At 38.0% G+C, this 20,947-nt stretch overlaps 10 protein-coding genes across 10 annotated transcripts; 4 read left to right on the top strand and 6 right to left on the bottom strand.

Annotated features, from left to right (window-relative positions):
* Positions 1–225: 225 nt before the first annotated feature.
* Positions 226–1,257, bottom strand: BMT2 (25S rRNA (adenine2142-N1)-methyltransferase; the record flags this gene model as incomplete). The annotated part of the gene is made up of 1 exon (XM_071052344.1): positions 226–1,257. One exon carries the CDS (start codon positions 1,255–1,257, stop codon positions 226–228), a length of 1,032 nt encoding a protein of 343 aa, XP_070906965.1.
* A 330-nt stretch (positions 1,258–1,587) lies between these two features.
* MAK5 (ATP-dependent RNA helicase) lies at positions 1,588–3,735 on the top strand (the record flags this gene model as incomplete). The annotated part of the gene is made up of 1 exon (XM_071052343.1): positions 1,588–3,735. One exon carries the CDS (start codon positions 1,588–1,590, stop codon positions 3,733–3,735), a length of 2,148 nt encoding a protein of 715 aa, XP_070906964.1.
* A 1,182-nt stretch (positions 3,736–4,917) lies between these two features.
* RNJ42_02177 (alkene reductase) lies at positions 4,918–6,123 on the top strand (the record flags this gene model as incomplete). Its single annotated transcript, XM_071052342.1, has 1 exon — positions 4,918–6,123. The coding sequence occupies one exon, from the start codon at positions 4,918–4,920 to the stop codon at positions 6,121–6,123; it is 1,206 nt and encodes a 401-aa protein (XP_070906963.1).
* A 639-nt stretch (positions 6,124–6,762) lies between these two features.
* RNJ42_02176 (HAD family hydrolase) lies at positions 6,763–7,509 on the top strand (the record flags this gene model as incomplete). The annotated part of the gene is made up of 1 exon (XM_071052341.1): positions 6,763–7,509. The coding sequence occupies one exon, from the start codon at positions 6,763–6,765 to the stop codon at positions 7,507–7,509; it is 747 nt and encodes a 248-aa protein (XP_070906962.1).
* Positions 7,510–8,070: 561 nt separating this feature from the next.
* Positions 8,071–8,706, bottom strand: VPS20 (ESCRT-III subunit protein VPS20; the record flags this gene model as incomplete). The annotated part of the gene is made up of 1 exon (XM_071052340.1): positions 8,071–8,706. The coding sequence occupies one exon, from the start codon at positions 8,704–8,706 to the stop codon at positions 8,071–8,073; it is 636 nt and encodes a 211-aa protein (XP_070906961.1).
* Positions 8,707–9,162: 456 nt separating this feature from the next.
* CTF18 (Ctf18p) lies at positions 9,163–11,460 on the bottom strand (the record flags this gene model as incomplete). The annotated part of the gene is made up of 1 exon (XM_071052339.1): positions 9,163–11,460. The coding sequence occupies one exon, from the start codon at positions 11,458–11,460 to the stop codon at positions 9,163–9,165; it is 2,298 nt and encodes a 765-aa protein (XP_070906960.1).
* A 319-nt stretch (positions 11,461–11,779) lies between these two features.
* On the top strand, positions 11,780–12,691 carry SEC14 (phosphatidylinositol/phosphatidylcholine transfer protein SEC14; the record flags this gene model as incomplete). The annotated part of the gene is made up of 1 exon (XM_071052338.1): positions 11,780–12,691. The coding sequence occupies one exon, from the start codon at positions 11,780–11,782 to the stop codon at positions 12,689–12,691; it is 912 nt and encodes a 303-aa protein (XP_070906959.1).
* Positions 12,692–13,525: 834 nt separating this feature from the next.
* Positions 13,526–16,435, bottom strand: NAM7 (ATP-dependent RNA helicase NAM7; the record flags this gene model as incomplete). The annotated part of the gene is made up of 1 exon (XM_071052337.1): positions 13,526–16,435. One exon carries the CDS (start codon positions 16,433–16,435, stop codon positions 13,526–13,528), a length of 2,910 nt encoding a protein of 969 aa, XP_070906958.1.
* A 1,140-nt stretch (positions 16,436–17,575) lies between these two features.
* Positions 17,576–18,229, bottom strand: ISF1 (Isf1p; the record flags this gene model as incomplete). Its single annotated transcript, XM_071052336.1, has 1 exon — positions 17,576–18,229. The coding sequence occupies one exon, from the start codon at positions 18,227–18,229 to the stop codon at positions 17,576–17,578; it is 654 nt and encodes a 217-aa protein (XP_070906957.1).
* Positions 18,230–19,783: 1,554 nt separating this feature from the next.
* PRS3 (ribose phosphate diphosphokinase subunit PRS3) lies at positions 19,784–20,749 on the bottom strand (the record flags this gene model as incomplete). Its single annotated transcript, XM_071052335.1, has 1 exon — positions 19,784–20,749. One exon carries the CDS (start codon positions 20,747–20,749, stop codon positions 19,784–19,786), a length of 966 nt encoding a protein of 321 aa, XP_070906956.1.
* Positions 20,750–20,947: the final 198 nt, after the last annotated feature.

Here is a 20,947-nt window from a genome sequence, read left to right as displayed (position 1 = left end):
CTTATTCTGAGTTATGCTCATCCCCTCCAGTCCTTCGAATACCTTATTTATTACCTTTCCTACGTCTTGAAATTCATTTCAAAGTTCGAAGAGCGCCCTCCCAAAAAAAAAATTAAAAGTATCACTAACATAGTGTTATACGATAATACACGTGCAACATATGGTATTATTAAAGTATTGTTATTATCGAGTTTATATATAGTACTCTGGTAGTATTTATCGCAATCACAGTAGTATTGCAAAGTTGTTTCTACCTGGGCCAGGGTTTATCTCCTTTTTCTTTGCGAATTTCTTACCGGGCTGGCCTGTGGGCTGGCCCTTGGCCTTGTCGGTGGGCTTCCCAGTGAACTCTAACAGGCAGTAGAACAGTTTGTGAGAGCTGTGGTCGCGCACGGTTGTGTACCCGAGGAAGTTCATGAGCTTGTTGAAGTGGTCTGTGGTGGTATAACGGGAGTTCGAGACGCACGGCAGTGGGAGGACGATGAAGACGTATGATGGGACGTCACTAGAGTGTAGGAGGAACTTCGAGAACAACTGGCACATCTGGCCTCTTTCCTGCGGTGTATTTACGAAGTTCAGCACCAAGGAGCAACTGATGAGGTTAAACCTGTCGGCATCTCCCTGTGGCAGCGGCCTCTTCATGAAATCCTGTCGTATTATCCCTCGTGCGTTGCTGTTCAGGTCAATGCGCTCGACGTGGTCGAATATCTTGCTCGTGGATATGTAATTGGTCTCACTGAGACTACCGATCTCCAGCGCCCGCAACGGTTTCTTCTGCTCGTAACCCAACTCCCCCAACCACTTAACCAGCAGCTTCGACGAGTCCCCACCCCGGGACTTGTCCTGGCCAACTGTACTCGCCAGCTGGTAGTTCTGTAACCCGCCTTCCGTGATCTCGCGCTGTATATAACCAAGGCAAACCATAAGTTGCTCACCTGCCACAGGTCCATGCTCCGCAGAGTTCAGCCTCAGTAGTTGCTCCTCCACCGCTTTCTTCTCACTGGCTCCTTCCATCCCATACCCTTGCCTATACGCACCGCGCAGCCCTCGAGAAGAAAGGTACCCGTCAATTAACCGTCCATTGAACTCCTCATCGTTGTCCCGGAACTTCTCACCGATCGCAAGCAGCCGGTTCAACAGAGCCCGCTTATTGATCAAGAAATGGAACCGTCTGATCACTTTGCGGGCCTTCGACGGCTTGATCTTCGGCACAACTTTCTGGCTCCCGGTAATGCTCCTACTCCTCCTAGACAACATGCTCACCAAATGCACCAACAGTCAGCCATCCTTTCAAACAGCAAACCCAAGAAGAACTATTGAGACTAAAGAACTCTAAACCTTTTGAAATATGCGATGCTCATCGCATTTTGGCTATAAATTTCAGTCTTTGCTACGGCTGTTTCTGTGCAAATTGAAGAAATTGAAAAATTTTTGAAAAATTTTATTATGCGATGCGATGCGATGAGCTGCTATATAGTTATAAAATATTATGTTTATAATTGTTCTTATATATTACAAGTACATTTCGTTGTACAGTAATACATACCGGATTCAGAATAACTGTTAATAACGGGCACTGGTAAAAAAATGGGGAAGATAGTTACTGATAAGGATTTGAGGTGGAAGAAGGTTGATATTCCGGATACTCTGGATGATTTTGGAGGGTTCTATGGGCTGGAGGAGATTGATGGTGTTGGAGTTAGAGTGGTTGACGGACAAGTTCAGTTCATTGCGAATGAGGACAATGTTAGAGAGGAAGGTGAGGAAGAGAGTGATGATTTCCCGGATTTTGATGCTATGGAAGATGGCAGTGACGAAGGTAGTGACAGTGATGAGGACAAAGCTAACGATGATGATAGTGCTGTGAGTAAAGACCAAGAGCGTAAAGAAGACGCTGCTGAAGAACAAGAGGAAGAACAAGGAGACGATGATGATTTGAAGGCTAATGTGTTCAGTGCTATGGATATGGATTTGGAGGATGTGTCTGTGGATTTGCCTGGGTGGACAGAGACGGTTGATTTGTCAATGACTACAGTCAATGGTCTATCTCGTTTAGGGTTTCAGAATATGACGAATATTCAGAGAATGGCTATACCGCCAGCCTTGAAAGGTGAAGATATCATGGGTAAGGCCTCTACTGGTTCGGGTAAAACACTAGCGTATGGTATACCTATCATCGAGAAAATGGTGGCTTGTAAGGACAAAAGTCAGACCAACGGTATCATATTCACACCAACGAGAGAGCTTGCCCAGCAGGTTACCAAGCATCTGACGTTAGTGTGTGAACTGCTAATGAAGAAGAATCCTTATATGATTTTATCTCTCACAGGTGGTCTTTCTATTCAAAAACAAGAAAGATTGTTGAAGTATGATGGTGGTGGTAGAATCGTGGTGGCTACACCTGGTCGTTTCTTGGAATTGCTGGAGAAAAATCCTCCCTTAGTCAAACGTTTTGCCAAGACAGATATCCTCGTTTTAGATGAAGCTGATAGATTATTACAGGACGGACATTTCGATGAATTTGAAAAGATTCTGAAACACTTGAGTGTCCAACGTAGAGCTCAACATATCAAGACACATTGGCAAACCATGATCTTCTCAGCTACTTTCTCAACAGAACTATTTGATAAATTAGCAAGCGGTTCCTGGAAGAAAAAGGGTAACGAGGATGAGTCGGAAATGGAGGCTGTATTAAAACATCTGATGAAAAAGGTGCATTTCAAATCAAAGCCATTGTTACTTGATGCTAACCCTAATGACAAGATAAGTTCCCAAATTAAGGAGTCTCTAATCGAATGTGCTCCACTAGAGCGTGATTTGTACTGTTATTATTTCGTGACAATGTACCCTGGTACAACATTAATATTCTGTAACGCTATTGATTCTGTTAAGAAGTTGAATGTATTTTTGATCAACCTGGGAATCAACAGTTTTCAAATCCATTCGTCTATGACTCAGAAGAACCGTCTAAAAAACCTGGAGAAGTTCGAAGCAATGGCTCAAAAAAACAACCACATTGGTAAGCCTACTGTACTAATTGCTAGTGATGTTGCTGCCAGAGGTCTAGATATCAAGGGCATCAAACACGTTATACATTACCATCTACCACGTTCCGCCGACATGTATATCCACAGATCAGGTAGAACAGCAAGAGGTGAAAATGAAGGTGTTGCCGTAATGATATGTTCTCCCCAGGAGTCTATGGGTCCCTTACGTAAATTAAGACGGATTCTAGCATCTAAATCAGAGCAATCAAATCGGGGTTACAAGAAGAAGTGGCAGCAAACAGTTCCCCTTCTACCTATTGAAATGGATATTCTACAACAATTGAAAGATAGGAGCACGCTTGCTAGTGAGTTAGCTGACCACGAAATCGCATCCAAGTCGCTAAAGAAGGACGACAACTGGCTAAGAAACGCAGCTGACGAACTCGGGATTGATATCGATTCAGAAGACGAGGAAAAGGATATAATATTGGCCAAGAACAAGAACAAAAAACTAAATAAAGCGATGGGTAAAGATGAAGCTAAGGCCATTAGAGCTGAATTAAACAATCTCCTGCGTATGCCAATCAGAAAAGATTTGAGAAGAAGCTATCTGACCGGTGGCCTAGTAAACTTAGCTGATAGTCTGGTGAAGAAAAGAGGTCACAACAACATAATCGGTTATGAGATGAAGGACGCGTTGGATGTTCTGAAAAACGGGAAGAAGAACAAAAAACAGAAGACTAAATAGTTAAAAACCGCATTTCTTTAAACATAAAAAATAGAAATAATACTACTTTAAAATAGAATAAGAAAACCCTCCCCTAGAATAAAGTATATTTTAACACGTCTCGTTGAATATTTTTTCATATATATTTTCCCTTCTACAAAGTATACTAAATAGTCAATACTCATGGAATAGCATCAGCATGTGTCAATACACGTTCAACTTAGTAAAATAGCAAAAAAAGAAAAATAGAATCATCAAACTCATTAGGTAAGTGTTTCCTAAAACAGTTTCCAACAAGCCAAATAAGATGAAGATCGCTCTTCCCTAGAACAATGCTAAATAGACTTGTCCCTATCTTTATTTAAAAATGACGTCATATTTTAATTAATTATCTTTGGGCTTGGAAAACACCGTGCGGCGTGAAAATTTTTGGTCCTCGAGATTAACTTGCCTCGAGGTGAAAAGGGTCCTATCAAAATATTAATGATGTATTGTTACTATGGGCTGAAATCAAAAAAAATGTTTATGAAAATGAAGGTCTTGTACTAAATCGGTACTTCAAAATATCGGTGTTTTTTTATTATTTCGTATCTAAATCTTTACATCTCATATGTTGCAAAAAAGAGACAACATCAAAATAGGGCAACTGAGTAGACCAGCTCTCCGGTCGTCATAGAAGCTCCTTTCTTTACGGGCTGAAATCATTAATCTTTGTATATATTGATCTCTATTTCCATTTCGTAACTGAAATGCTTACGTATAATTCAATACTGTGGCTTCCTGGGAAGAACTCAGGAGATAAATTAATATTTTTTTGTACGGTTCTTAAGAATTCTGTCAATTGAGTTTGAGATCTATCAATAGGATCTATCAATCTCTAATTTATATTTGAATTATGTTTTATGTAAAGATAAAAATATTCTTTGTTGGCTTGCTAACATCTAAAACTATAGAAAGTGAAATCAAAAATCAATGTTAATGAAAGCTATCATTTGAAACTCACACAATGGAGATATCAATTACATAACAAAGCATCGACTATTATAAACTCCAATCTTAAACTTATAAAAGAGTGAACAATTCATAAGGTTTACAACAAACTTTCTTTCTTCTCAATACTAAATATACATAAAAGAACAAGAACCAAATATAATTATATATTAACAAAGTTCAATTAACAAAAATACACTAACAAACTACAAAATGGCTTTATATGAGAATAACAAATTTGAACCAGTGTCTTTCAAGGACACTAACCTGTTGAAACCTATTAAGGTTGGTAACATGGAACTTAAACATCGTGCAGTTATGGGTCCTCTGACTCGTTTCAGAGCTAAGGCACCTGGTAATGTTCCAAATGCTGATCTGACTTATGATTATTATAAGCAGAGAGCCCAAAGACCTGGTACTTTGATTGTTACTGAGAGTACCTTCATTTCTGCTAGAGCTGGTGGTTACGACTATGCTCCAGGTATTTGGTCCGATGAACAAATCAAGTCCTGGAAGAAGATCTTTGAAGGTATCCATGAAAAGAAATCGTATGTCTTTGTCCAATTATGGGCCTTGGGTAGACTAGCAAACCCTGTTGATCTAGCAAGAGATGGTTTGAAGTTCGAGGGTCCAACAACTGATGATTACACTGACGAAGGCACTAAGGAGGTAGCTGAAAAGGCAAAGAACCCACTTGTTGGTTTAAGCCAAGAAGACATCAAGCAATACGTCGATGACTATGTTAAGGCTGCCAAGAATGCTGTTGACGCTGGTGCTGATGGTGTTGAAATCCATTCTGGTAGTGGTTTCCTATTATCTCAATTCTTAGATGTGAATGCTAACAAGAGAACTGATAAATACGGTGGCAGCATTGAAAACAGAGCTCGTTTTACTCTAGAGGTGGTCGATGCTTTAATCGACGCTATCGGTGCTGAGCGTGTTGCTATTAGATTTGCTCCATTTATGGTGTTCGGTAATCTAGCTGGTAGTTCTAACCCTAACCAAATTGCCCAATTTGCTTACCTAGCTGGTGAGCTAGAGAAACGTGCTAAGGAAGGTAAGAGAATTGCTTACATTCACCTGATCGAACCTAGATTCATGGACCCAGGTAAGGTTGAGGACGAAGAAGGTAGTGAAGATAACACCGTCACTAATGACTTCTTCTACTCCATCTGGAAGGGTATCATCATCAAATCCGGTAACTACGCTATCCACCCAGAAGTCACTAAGGATGTTGTAAGTGACAAGAGAACATTGATCTCCTACGGTAGATTCTTTATCTCCACTCCTGACTTGGTTGACCGTCTGGAGAAGGGTTTGAAGCTAAACAGCTATGATAGAAGCACATTCTATACTCAAGACGCTAAGGGTTACACTGATTATCAAAATTACTCAGAAACTGTTAAAGCAGCAGCTTAACTATATTAAACCAAAAATAAAAACTTACATAACTCTATAGAATTCAGATGAACATTCCAACTCGCTGTGGGGGTGTCAATCAAAGAAAACAAAATAAACATTTCTTTTTTATTATACAAATTAATTTCTTTTTACTATTCTATACATTAAAAAAAAGCAATGATTAACTCACCATACTTCCCCACTACCTAGCATTAATATTATACAATATTGCTTTTTTTCTTTATTTTTAAGATATGAATTATGAAAAAAAGCAATTCTCATTTGTAAACAATGGCACAAATAATTTCTTTTTTTCTTTCTTTTTCTAGAAAAAAACGTAGATCTTTCAGAAAATACTGTAGGGAACGTTGAAAAAGCAATTAATTTTTTTAACCCACAATGCTTAATGACGTTATTCGTTTCTTTCTTTTTTTTGGGGTGTTTATTATAGTCAATCAATACCTGAATCATAGTTTTGATTAATGAAGTTGAAAAGGTATATAAAGGATGATACAATTCAATATTTTAGTATTCACCTTGTTTCTAATTTTCTTATATTAAAGAATAAATAAAAAAACCATCAAACAATAGTATCTGTATTCAAGACAAATATTATTCCTATAACAAACAAACACTACAAAAACTAAATAAACAATAATGTCTCAATCTCCAGTTTCTTTGAAAGTCAATGCCGCTTTGTTCGATGTTGATGGTACTATCATAATTTCTCAACCAGCAATTGCTGCTTTCTGGAGAGATTTCGGTAAGGACAAGCCATACTTCGATGCTGAACATGTTATCCACACTTCTCACGGATGGAGAACTTTCGATGCTATCGCTAAGTTTGCTCCAGACTTCGCTGATGAAGAATACGTTAACAAACTAGAAGGTGAAATTCCAGAAAAGTATGGTGAACATTCTATCGAGGTCCCAGGTGCCGTTAAGCTATGTACAGACTTGAACAAGTTGCCAAAGGAAAAATGGGCTGTCGCTACTTCCGGTACTAGAGATATGGCCCAAAAGTGGTTCAAGATCTTGAACATTGAAAGACCTGAATACTTCATTACAGCTAACGATGTCAAGCAAGGTAAACCATTCCCAGAGCCATACATCAAGGGTAGAGAAGGTCTAGGTTTCCCAATCAACAAGGAAGAACCATCTAAGTCCAAGGTTGTCGTTTTCGAAGATGCTCCAGCTGGTATTGCTGCCGGTAAGGCTGCTGGTTGTAAGATCATTGGTATCGCCACAACTTTTGACGCTGATTTCCTAAAGGAAAAGGGCTGTGATATCATTGTCAAGAACCACGAATCTATCAGAGTCGGTGGTTACAACCCAGAAACTGACGAGGTAGAATTCATCTTTGATGACTACTTGTACGCTAAGGATGACTTGTTGAAGTGGTAAACTTAGCTATCACATTGTTACGATCTCTCACAACCAAAACATATTTATCTTTCCTTTTTATAGACATGTACTTATTATAGATTTCATTTTAAAAATTTAATAAACTCTAAAAATTCTTTACCTTAATTTTTTCTATCCAATAGTCTATTGAGACTTAGACTCACAATTATCTGAATGAAATTCAAGACTCAATAGTCAAATTGATCATAAATATTATATTGTGATTGTAATGCCACAGAAAGACGTGTAGCAAAAAATATGAAAAAAACAAATAAATGATTTCGCCCAGGATCGAACTGGGGACGTTCTGCGTGTTAAGCAGATGCCATAACCAACTAGACCACGAAACCATACTAATTTGTTGGGATGTTGACTCCAATATAGTAACATACTAAATAATACACTCACAACAACATTAAAAAAGGTTAGTTAGTTAAAATTTCGATGTATGATTTAGTATATGTGACGAAATTAAGATTGATTAACCGAATAATAATGAGTGTAAGTCTATGGATATTAGAAATTGTTAAATAAGAAATGAATGATAGAATATACAAATGATTATGATGCTAATAACGGTTCCTCCACACGGTTCTGCTCTTTCTCTTTATGAGCCTCATCTGCCACTTCACCTTCCTTGTCTTTGAGAGATGGTAGACCATTTGTAGATGGAAGTTCTGGGCTTGGGTTGATTTCCTTGTCGAGACTTTCCAGTTCTTTATCGATTTCATCTTCAAAATTGCTTGTTCCAACAACACTGTTGCTTAGAGCCTCGTCTATCTCATTTTGGTACGCTATTTGCTCATGTACATCATCTATTACTTTATCAACATCTTTGAATTCGGCGTTTAGCTTTTTCAGTAAATCGTTACCATTTTTTAGACCTTCCATAAACTGACTCTCGACCATCTTAAACTCTAAAGTAGAGACCATATTCTCTAGATTTATGAGTTGATCAGAAGCCTGCTGAAGAAGGTGTTCTTGATAATGGATCTTTTTCAGGAGTAATCGTACTCTGACATCCTTCTTATATGTCTTTGGATTTTCTTTTATGAGCAGTTTTAACCTGGACCTTTCAGTATCAATCAAATTGTTCGTCCTTTTCGTATACCTATGTATTTCATCCTTTGAACGTTTTATTTGTAGTATCGCTCTATCAGTCTCAGTTATATGAACCTTGCTAGCCTTTTGACCCATACTACTCTTATAATAATGTATAATTGTGACAGTTTATAGTTAGCGAGTGAAAAATAAGTCTGATCCTTTATATGAACTGTTTAAGGTTGATGTCAAAGCTATTGAATATGACCCCCCTCTAAATCATCAAAGCTTCTTAAAGGTCTTCTTCATTGCGGTAATCTGCGAAAAAAACAAGCCTGAAGAAGCGAAATTATGATGAAATATCATGGAATGAAAATATCAAGTCAGAATACGTTTATGATAGTTACGAATGATAGTTACGATCCTATTCTCTATGAATATACTAAATGATAGTTATGATCCTATTCTCTATAAAAATACTAAATGATAGTTATGATCTTATTCTCTATAAAAATACTTAATGATAAATCTATAATCAATGTAAACTAGGTTTTATTTTATTTTACCTCAGCTCTATAATTAGATATGCAATAGAAGTTTCGTTTTTCAAACTTATGTCCATAAAGTTTCCCAAGTAACCTTCTTTCGTACAGCATTGGAGAAACCTTCTTTATATTTCACCCATATTTTGACCTCAGTTTGGTTATTTACACTTGTCTTTTCATTATCTAGGTTACTCTTAATAACACCGTATTGAGATTTCAGAACGTCGACAGAGTGCTCTTTTGGAGTTGACATACTTTCGATTGTTACTTTCTGCTTCTTATTTTGGGGGCCTTCATTAGAGGAGACATTTTTGTTCTTTTCGATTTGTTCAAAATGTCTCTTTTTAACTTTGATTTCCTCTTTTTTAGCAAGTAGCAGGTTCAAATTAGGAGGTCTCTTTGTCAAAACTTCATTAATTCTCTTCTCTTCCAACAGTACGACTTTTGAAATAGGTGGTTCTACAATCAAAATATTCTTGGAGCCATATACTTCATTTCTGGTCTCTAAGAACTCAAGTTGAAATACATCCATCAAATCCAGCATTGTTTTAAGCATAGTCTGTTTCCTTTTAATGTCTTTAACTTTAGAGATATCTGATGAGATCATGTTGTCAAGGTATGGTAAAACCTCAAACACCAAGTGTTTTTTCTTGATATTACTAGCTAAAATTGGTGCATGTGTAGAAATCTTTTTCATAATGAGATCAGCTATGCTCTCTGTCACCTTTTTGGCCTCTCTCTGCTCAAAGTCAGAATTTTTGATTCTTTGGTCGTCCTTATTACTAATGTCACCAAATTTCTGATGGAATACCATGGGAACTATAGCTGAATATCTAAGTAATTCACCATTATGTTCAAACATTGATTTGAACATCTGCTCGTGGAAAAACAACCAGTCTGCTATTGCCGACGGTTTATTCAAACCAATATCGGAGTACTTGACGTATGGGAATAACGTGTGACAACCACTGACAACTCTATCATAATTATCGACTTTCTCAATTTTTTTCGCCAACTGCAAGAATTGCTCCTTATTATTTTTATGTGGGTCTTTCCTAAATATTTCATTAACGATTTTAAACCACGATAAAGACATATCTTTCAGGCCACTGACATCATTTAAGTCTTTATCCTTAGCACCTTTCGATTTTGTTTCTCTTGATTGGAACTGAAGATTATTTATACAATTACGGATATCACCTTCTGAAAGATCTATAAGTTCATTGATAGACTTTATACTGAGATTTATATCTTCCTTCGAGGAAATATGCAATAACCTTTCTCTGATCGAATTATCGCTGGGTTTTCTCAAAGTAACAATCTCACATAGCGGCCTCAATTTTTCCAATGCTGGTGCATATAGATTATTACAGATAACAATAATTGGCCGTAGCAATAAGCGAGCTCTGTTTTTCTTATTAGCAGATTTTCTATTAGACTTGTCGTTCCTCCTGAACATATATTGTTCAGTTGCTCTCTTGTCATTATTAATTATATCGATCAATACCTTAATGAAGCCACTCTCCACACTACCATCAATTTCATCTGCGACCAGGCAAACCGCACCACCGAGAAAGCTGTGGTTAAAAAGAGTATTGTGAACTTTGTCGCGTACAAGGGAACCTGCCCTTTCATCACTCGCGTTAATCTCTGCAACTCGATACCCAGCCTGCTTTGCTACTACATGAGCCACTGAGGTCTTACCAATACCAGGAGGCCCATTCAGCATTAAGATCCTCTTGAAAGGTCTATGGAGCGGGTCATAATTCTCATTCTCGGCACCACCGTTCTCGGCTTCAGAGTCTACCTCTTCTTTGAATACAGCAGGAGACCACTGCCGCAGCCACCTCAGGATTCGGCGGTTATTCTTCTCGTTTCCAACCAAATCGAGAAACTTTGACGGCCTCCATTTTTCTACCCATAGTTGTGATTGCGACTGTCCTGTTCTACCATGGGCTGGAGACCGTGCATCATCGGCAACATTACTAGTATCAGATTCTCTAGAGCTCGACGTTGACTCGATCCTATCCATCATCGCGGAAATGTTCATCCCATACCCTTCGTCACTAGCCCAAAGACTCGCCTTCTTATGCGCGGTGGAATACCCAAGACCAGGTTCCTCCACACCTCTATCCTTCTTCTCCAGCACCACAGAGTTACCATCACTACTCACAAACCTCAAACCGTCATAGCTATAGCTAATACTGGCATTAGCGCTTGTCTTAGCACTGGCATCAGGGCCAGGACCGAGGCCAGGGCCTTGGCCCTGGCCATCGCCTTGCCCAACACCTTGCCCAACACTTTGCTCCACACCCACATCACCAAACAACAGACTACCACCACCAAAATCAAAGTTCATAGCCATGGTTTTAAGATCTCTTCGCTGTGACTTCCCCCACTTCCATAACTGAAGCTAGCCGCCCAAATATAAATTATCAAACCTCTGTAAGATCTCTTTAAATCGCTATAAAACGCAAATTTCGTGAAACCGCAAGAAGAGAACGCGAAATTTACGTATAGAATGATCTCATCGGTTTATTTCTTTTCTTTCTTTTTTTTTCGTGGATGAAAAAAAAAATCAATGAAAAATCAATTGAAAAGCCCATTTAACTTCTTTTGTTGATCTATTTGGTTTCGAGGGACTTCAGGAGGATAAGGGAACCACCGAAATTGAGAGATATATAATGGTTACTGCACAGGAGAAGGAATTGTTGGAATCGTATCCACAGAAGTGTCCTGCTGGACTGGCCGGTACTCCAGGCAACACTACTGCTGAGCAAGAGGCTGCTTTGGCGGAGTTGCGTAAGGAGCTTGAAGGAGCTGGATTTAGTGAGAGGTTGGACGACAGCACTCTGTTGAGGTTTTTGCGTGCGCGTAAGTTTGATGTTGCGTTGGCTAAGGAGATGTTTGTTAACTGTGAGAAGTGGAGGAAAGAGTACGGTGCTAACACTATCATGAAGGATTTCCACTATGACGAGAAGCCTCTGGTTGCGAAGTACTACCCACAGTACTACCACAAGACTGACAAGGAGGGTCGTCCTGTGTACTTTGAAGAGTTAGGTGCAGTCAATTTGACTGAGATGGAGAAGATCACGAGCCAGGAACGTATGTTGAAGAACTTGGTCTGGGAGTACGAGTCTGTTGTGAATTACAGATTGCCAGCTTGCTCCAGGGCTGCGGGATACTTGGTCGAAACCTCCTGTACTGTTATGGACCTTAAGGGTATCTCCATCTCCAGTGCATACAGTGTTCTAGGTTACGTTAGAGAGGCCTCCTACATCAGTCAGAACTACTACCCAGAACGTATGGGTAAGTTTTACTTGATCAATGCTCCTTTCGGGTTCTCTACTGCTTTCAGACTGTTCAAGCCTTTCTTGGACCCTGTCACCGTTTCCAAGATCTTTATCCTTGGTTCCTCTTACCAAAGTGAACTTCTAAAACAAATCCCTGCTGAAAACTTGCCGGTTAAGTTCGGTGGTAAGTCTGAAGTTGACGAAGCCACTGGTGGGTTGTACTTGTCTGACATTGGCCCATGGAGAGACTCCAAGTACATCGGCCCAGAAGGTGAGGCTCCAGAGATGTTCTCAATGAAATAACTGATTTTTGAAAAGATATTTTAATATTTTTCAATTACTATAGAAATAAGAAAACTGAACATAGAGTGTTTAAACCATACAAAAATAAAAAATGTAAATCAAAAAAAAATAAATTAAGATAAAATACAAAAACGTAAACTAAATTATTAAAAATAAAATACCAAAACTAAAAATAGATAGAGATAAAAAAAAAAAGAGATATCTATAAAAACCAAACAAAACTGTTTACTATAATGTTCAGTCGTAAAAATGTGCAGAGGAACTACAATGCTTCTGAGAAACTCTAACTAAGTAAAATGTTTCCCTATAACATTTAGCTCTTTTTATGGCGATGGTATTTAGGGCGGTTTGAACTTTGGTTGCCATGTTATATCTTTTTTTTTAAAAAATTAAAAATAAAATACTTGTTTAAATTAATTGGTTTTGATAAATTCTCACTCCACTCATTTATTATGATTTATTATGACAGCAGAAAAATAAAACTAGAGCAATTTAGGATTTACTTTTATTTGTTAGTAAAATTAAAGAGGTACATATTTAAATGCCTTTTTTTTTGTTTTCTAGTGATCTTGATTAATAAATAAAGTCATTCCTTTTTACCGCAAGCTACTAAAAAATAGAGAGTAAAGAATGTGGAGAATAGAGTCTTTATTCTCTTCCCCATACCCTATATATATGATCTGTATTTATTTGCCAGCATGTGAACGTATAGATATTATTATTAAAAAACTACATTTTTAATCGCACTTCTTATGCATGTCAGTGATATACTATTAAGTACAATTTTTTAAACTTTATGAGTTATTATATTAGACACCATTACATAAAACACTACTAGAATTCTAGTGATTTTAGAGTTGCAGTAACACTCTCATGTTCTCTTTCCAGTTCTTGAGCAAAGTTGGAATTCAAAAATTGGTGATTTTGGGAAAACATGTTATCTTCTTGAGCATGATCGGTAGAAGGATTTGCCATGTTTCCAGCTTTACTATAGTTCCAATACTCATTGTTCAAGTAACTATTAAATTCAGAGTCATTGTTAAACAAATTATTGAAGTTTCCTGTTTGTCCACCAAAAGATAACAGACTTTGAGTGTCACCATCATTATTAGGAATATTTTCCATATCTACACCAAAGTTGTAGTTGAAGTCATTAGTACGGTGCTTCTTTTGCTGTGGTCTAGTCAGTGGAACAGTACAAACTTGGAGGTTTTCCAAGACACCTTCTACCAAACAACCCTTTTGTCTGAAATGAAGAAGCAAGTGGTTCCATAGCGTGTTTCTCGCCAAGGATCTAGGATTACCTAAAATAATCAAACCGTATCTAGCACGAGTTAAACCCACATTTAGACGACGTGGGTCCCTCAAAAACCCAATAACCTGTTGTTCATTGGCACGTACGCAGGACAAAATAATGAAATCTTTTTCACGACCTTGGAAGGCATCAACAGAAGCCACTTCAACATTGGAATATAACTCTTTATCCATAGCACCGTTCATCTGCATATATTGCAATACATAGGCACGTTGACCCTCATAGGGGGTAATGACACCAATCTGTTCAGGTTTAATACCATCACGGAATAATCTTGTGATAATCCTTTCACAGTTCATGGCTTCAGTTCTATTCAAGTATGATGTACCATTCGCCGACATCTCTTCAGTACCATAGTTCGCCCAAAACATCATCGGTATTCCACTAATAGGCCAAGGGAATGTGCTATTAGCAAGAGTTCTTTGTTCCTCTGTAACACCATTTTGCAAACTACCTTCATAAAACATATTACTTGGGAATTCACTTAAGAATGGATTCATACGGTATTGAACCTCTAATCGAATTGGAACATGACCCAAAGAAATCAAACGTTCGAATAAAGATTGCTTTAGGCCAGCATCACTAGCCTTTCTTTCTAGGATGACTGGACCTAATTGTTGATGATCACCAACAAGAACAACCTGTTTTGCACCTTTAACAATAGGAATCAAACATTCTGGTTCAGATGCCTGGGTACTTTCATCGATTAGCACAGTTCTAAATTTCATTTCTAGTCTTCTATCACCAGCACCAACACAAGTACAACAAACAACATCAGCTTGTTCAAGAATATTTCTCTCCGTTTTTCTGACTAAATCTATAAACTTCCTAGTATCTTTTGCTGACAGCTCACCTGCTTCTTCCTTTAGTTTCAATAACTTCTTTAGCTCACCCTTGGCGCCTCTAGCAACTAAGTTATGAAGAGCCAGGTTAGATACAGAACTTTCGACATCTTCTCTACTCTTAGCAGTTAGCCTAACTACCTTTAGACCTAGGTCTCTTAACTTTGCGGCTAAATGATCAACGGCAATATTTGAAGGTGCACAAACCAAAATTCTATCCTTACGAATCTTTGACAAGTGATACACAATCGAAGCAGATGTCACCGTTTTACCTGTACCTGGTGGACCTTGAATTAAAGATAACGGTCTTTGTAGGACATGCTCAACAGCCTTCGATTGTGAGCTATTTAGCTTTGTATATCCTGGTAGAGAAAGCTCACTGGGCATTGGAACGTCGAAATGAACATCAACAACTTGGTGACCCAAGATTTTATAATACAAGTAACCCGAAATTGATTTTTTGTCAACAGCAAATTTTTTCAGGGCATCCTGCATCCTGTCATAGGATGTTCCCTTCCATATAAACTCAGCTGTAAAGCCTGTTGTGAGATTTGTAGGAGGAGGGATCTTGTTTGGTCTTAATTCAAGAGTAAACATGTCTTTAAAACTATTAGGTAGTCTCACAATGAAACCACTACCCTCCCAATCATCGTGTTGAATACCAGAATATCTTAGAACCATTTCATCACCAACAGCTACCTTCAACTCGCTGGACTCAAAAGTTGACAATGCAAATGAAGCTAAATGTCTATTATTAAGAGCCAGTGACCACTCAACACTAATATGTTCTAATGCCTGTGATTCCTTCAGCTGCTTATCATAATCAGCTTCTAACTTGATCAAAGGACCGTATGATCTTTGGTACTCGTATGCATCCTGATACCTCAGTAATAATGGAGGGATTGCTTCCTCCTCTTCGCCGAGTCCGCCAAGAATATCATCAGATGTTTTCTTTCCTTCAGCATAGATATCATTCATAGTAGCATACTTGTTGGAACGCCATTTAGCCTCTAATTTATTGATCTGACTTGGAGTGATTAGTTTCGCCTTTAGTTTAACTTCTTCTTCCGAGGCAGGTTCAGCAACCCAGGACAAAAACTGTTTATCTTCAATCAGTGGCTGCCACTGATCAGTATCCCAGTTTGCATTCTTTGTTTGTGCACATGGTATTCTACAGAGCAGAACGACAACAGCCTCTGTCTTGGCAGAGACAAAACCCAACACAAATACGTTCTTACATCCACAGTTGTAGCATTCCAGAACAGTATCACCCAAATCTGAATCTGGATGTAAAGACACAGAGTTATGATGCGATAAGATTAGATGATTTATTATGTGCGAGTTAACTGTACCATGCTTGGAATTGCAAAACCATTTACTGCATGAGTTACATTTGATAACACTAATAGGTGAGTCAATACCACAGTAGGCACAGGCATGCTCTGGAGCAAGAGGTAAGTCCTTATCATGGTCTATCTTCATAATCTCATCACCTTCCTGGTGAAATTGTAATTCCATCTCCTCAGCATCTTCCAGGTCTGCCAATATAGCTAATTCAGCTTCATTTAGTTCAATTTGTTCGCCCATTCAATAAATATCTTCTTATTAATACGTAAAAATTATTCTTGTTCTCGTTCGTTAGAGTGTAACAATTATGCAAAAGTCTATGAAAGGCAAAACTTTGTTTAATTAAATTATATTTCCTGTCTAACTTCCTTATTAACGCACACAGTCTGTCAAATATTTCATCCGAATCAAATAAAATAAATTTATATTCTTAGTTCTTGCTTCGCTGAAAAAAGTATTTTAGTATTTTATGCTCAGAAATAACTATTTAAATTTGAAGTGCTTTTATTATCTCAGAATTAAAGGCATCAGCAGCTCTCTAAGATGTGCTAATGGTGTATTTTTTAGCTAAAACATTGATTACAATGTATAAATTTGGCTTGAAATTTACAATTTCCATTAATTTTTTTTTTATTTTTTTTTTTTTCAAGAAGCAATCACGAGCAAAGGCATCGACTAAGTAAAGAAAAAAGAAAGGAAAAGCTAAACCGTGTGCTGGCACAATTAGCAGTTTTAAGTATTTTAAACATATTCAAAATGCTAGCTTAGCTAACTGTAACTGTATGATGAGAGCAATATCGATTTAGGTACACATTTCGTCATGACATTACGTGAACAATTGCTGTGAGACCCACCAAGACTGATAGTATAATATATTAAATAAAGTTAGAAAATACATATATACCTATATATAAGAGATTAAATGCTAATATTGAATAATAATTTCAAGTAGAATAGCAAGTTTTATTTGTTACAAAAAAATTCTGAGTAGGAATAGAGAGGAAACAGATAAAAAATTTTTATTAATAAGTGTGCCATATTCAATTGGCGATAATAGAAGAGTAAATTTGTAGTTGTTGTTATTTTATTGTTATCTCATGTTAGAGAAAAGAAAACGACGATGCATTGATTATTGATTTAAATTAGGATAGAATATAAATAAGATGGGAGAAATAAAACGTTCTCCACATGCGTTTTTTTTTTAAAGCATTAATAATAATATGAATGAAAATTAGAATATTATGGTGGAAACGAAGTTAATCAAATATGTTCCGAGTTAAGTTAAAGTGAAAAAAATTAATACCAACTGTTTAAAAAGAGGTGAGAAAGAAAAGCAGGAAGTGTTGAGTGAAGATAGTAGATTTTTTTTTTCTTTTTTTGTTATGGAGAGAAAGAGCTTGCTAACGATAGTTTAAAAGAAGAAGTCCTTCTCTTTGGAGGTGGTCTAGCGAACTCACTGGAAGATGAACCTGAAGATGAGCCAGAGGCCAGTAGAGGTTTTTTACCTTGCAATTTAGGCACTATATTTGTATCTAGCTCAGAGGTTATGTACTTCTCTATACTTAGCAGGTGAGACGGTATAGCAACCACCGACTGAGACCTTGACCGCGACTGGTCAAGAGATCTACCACTGTAAGTGTAGCATATAGAGTTTTTGGCCGACCTACTACGCGCATGCTCGCAGCTACTGTTGTTGCTGTTACTGTTGTTAGTAGAACTTCTGTTGCAATGGGTGTTATTATCACAGCCATGGCAATTGGCATACCAGTCCAACCCATACCTACTATTGCGGCGGCTCTGCTGCTGCAGTTGCAACTGAGACTGCTGTAGTGATATCTGAGAAGACTGCTGCATCATAGGTATTACCGGAACAGAGTTGTACTTCCTCAACTCATACAGATCAACACCAGTCATGTCCTTAAGACTATCCTCTTCCTCTTCCTCATCCTTAAACGTATCGTAGTACGGAATATCATCTTCAAAAAGACAACATGGATCCTGAACAGATCTTTCAAATATATTATCTAAACCCATTATTATTATTATTGTTGTTATTTATGTCTGGTTTTCTTTATCTTTATAGTGTTCTTTATTTAAAAAAAAAAAAAGATCAGTTTTTGTTTTATCTTATTTGTTTATAGTTTATTTCAAACAAGTATAAAAAGACTTTCGAAGAGTCCACTTACCAATGAAATCAAGTTTATATATAGTTTTTTTCATATATAGTGATACCCTATCGTAAGACTTACAGGGCAGTGTGTGGCATGATATACCTTTTTTTTTGGTTTGGTTATCTTCTCTATCTCTCTCTCTCTCTCTTTAAGTTATTTATTATTCGCGGTACCATCTGAGGTTTCCTTCTTTCTACATCCATTTCTGTGGATTTGTTAAATATTGAAAACTTTAAATTCTTTTTTTTTTTTGTTTTATTTTAATTCTTCGAATTTTTTGTTTTCCCACTTGCCTTTCTGTGTTGTTTCCATCATGTGTCTTCTCTCATCAGAGTTCTCTACGCCCACTTCTAACTGTTGCTTCCATATTCTGGTTTCTTTCTATGTGTCTTCTTGCCTCTCTCATTAAAGTATGTTCGAAATTTCCTCCCTTCGAAGGTTTGTATTGGTTGTTCCTTTCGGTAACAGCCACTTGGCACAGACACCCGCGTATCTCTAAAAACTAATTTAAAAAAGTGAAGAGGCCTCCCCCTTAGCCTTCAGAAACTTTGAAATTAAGGGTACCGTACGCGTACCTCTACATTACACCTACAACCGTCCTCTCTCCTAACAAATACTCTTGTGTACTTTATTTTGCCCTACCCAGTGACGTTCTTGCATCTGCATAAGAAGGAAAACTTTGACTGTGGATTTATAGTTCCGTACCTTTGTACGTCATAGAACTGTAATTCCCGGGGGGGAAGCAAGAGAAGAGAAGAGAAGATAAACACCCATACACCTCCATAAGGATGGAAAAAAAAAAGAAAGACAAAGTGCGGGGTTAGAGAGAAAGAGAGAGAGAGAGGATTTCCATGGACTCGGATAAAAAGATATTGTCTCCACTCTCTAAAAGAAAAAAGAGAGTGAGACAAGTCCAAATCCAAATCCAAATAATAAAAAGGGTTTAAAAAGTAGAATGGGAAGGGGAAAGGGGAGTAGCCCATTGATATCAATAACAATAAGCTTACGTAAACAAGAGAGAGAGAGGGAGAGGGGGGAAGGACGAGGACGAAAGTGTAGTATAAATTAATTGTAATTATAGAGACAAAGGGTTTAAAGAAACCAAAATAGAGATACAGATACTAGAGGACTTTTAAAACAAAACCCTCTTTGGCACAATGCCGCTTCCATTGTTCTTTCTAAAACTTTAAATCGCACAACCTAAAATAAATACTTGCTTCATGCTAAGAGGTGTTTGGGTTTTTTTATATTTTAGTTCTTTTCTATATTAGTTCTTTTCTATATATTTAGTTCTTTTCTATATTCGTTTAATTTTATGTAATTTGTGCGGGGTGTATGTAGAAATAAATAAATAAACAAAAACGGGAGGGTTGGAAATGGAGGTGCAACATAAAAAAAAGGGGAGAGGAAATTACTTTCAGAGTGGATAGTTCTTGAACAAGTAGGATATACTTTCACCGTTATGTAGACGACGGATACTCTCAGCCAGAACACTACTGATGTCGATGACGTCTAGTTTTGGACATAGAGGCATCTTCTCCTCGAAGGGCACTGTGTTGGTGCACACGACTCTGTCCAAACGGGACTCGTTGATGTTCTTGATCGCGTTCCCCGAGAGAACACCGTGCGTGACAATGGCGATGACGGACTTCGCGTGGCCGTTGTCCAACAACACCTCGGCGGCTTTGGCCAGCGTACCGCACGTGTCGGCCATATCGTCGACGATGATACAGATCTTATCGGTGACGTCACCGACGAGAACCATTCTGCTGACTTCGTTAGCGCGGGCTCTCTCCTTGTGGATCAGCGCGAAGTTCAGGTCCAGTCTGTCGGCCAGCGTAGCGGCACGCTTGGCACCACCGGCGTCCGGGGAGATGATGATGGCGTCCTCGTACTTGACGTTCTCCTTGATGTAGCGTACCACACTTGGCTCGGCATACAGGTTGTCCACTGGGACATCGAAGAAACCCTGGATCTGGGAGGCATGCAAGTCCATGGTGATCACGTGGTCACAACCGGCGGTGGTCAACATGTCTGCCATCAGCTTTGCGGTGATGGGAGCCCTGGACTTGTCCTTTCTGTCCTGTCTGGCGTAAGGGAAGTTAGGAATGATGGCAGTGATGCGTCTGGCGGACGCGGTCTTGGAGGCGTTGATCATGATCAGTAGTTCGATGACTCTGTCATTGACAGTACCAGAGCCGATCTGAGTGATGATAAATATGTCTTGATCACGAACACTCTCACCGATGGAAAATGACACCTCATTGCTTGGATCACGCTTGATTTTACTCTCCGTTAGCTCGATTCCTAATCTCTTGGCTACTAGCTCTGCTAGACCTCTGTGGACATCTGGTGCTAATAGTTTAATAGAATTAGTAGGCATCCTTCTTTGATTTTATTGTGTGTATGTGTGTGTTTTTAAACTTAGGTTTTGTATTTCAACGGTTGTCAATGACCAAGGTTGGTTCCTCCTAAAGCTCTGGTTTGAGACAAATAAGATAGACAATACATCTACAAAAAAAAGAAATATAAAATAAAATAATACAAATGATTACGCCAGAAATATTATAAAATAAATTGA

This window comes from Nakaseomyces bracarensis (genome assembly GCF_045282275.1).
Source record: "Nakaseomyces bracarensis strain CBM3 chromosome Unknown Scaff8_0, whole genome shotgun sequence".
Taxonomy (NCBI): Eukaryota; Fungi; Ascomycota; class Saccharomycetes; order Saccharomycetales; family Saccharomycetaceae; genus Nakaseomyces; species Nakaseomyces bracarensis.
Note: the sequence above shows the minus strand (reverse complement) of the source record. Positions and strands in the feature narration are given on the sequence as shown.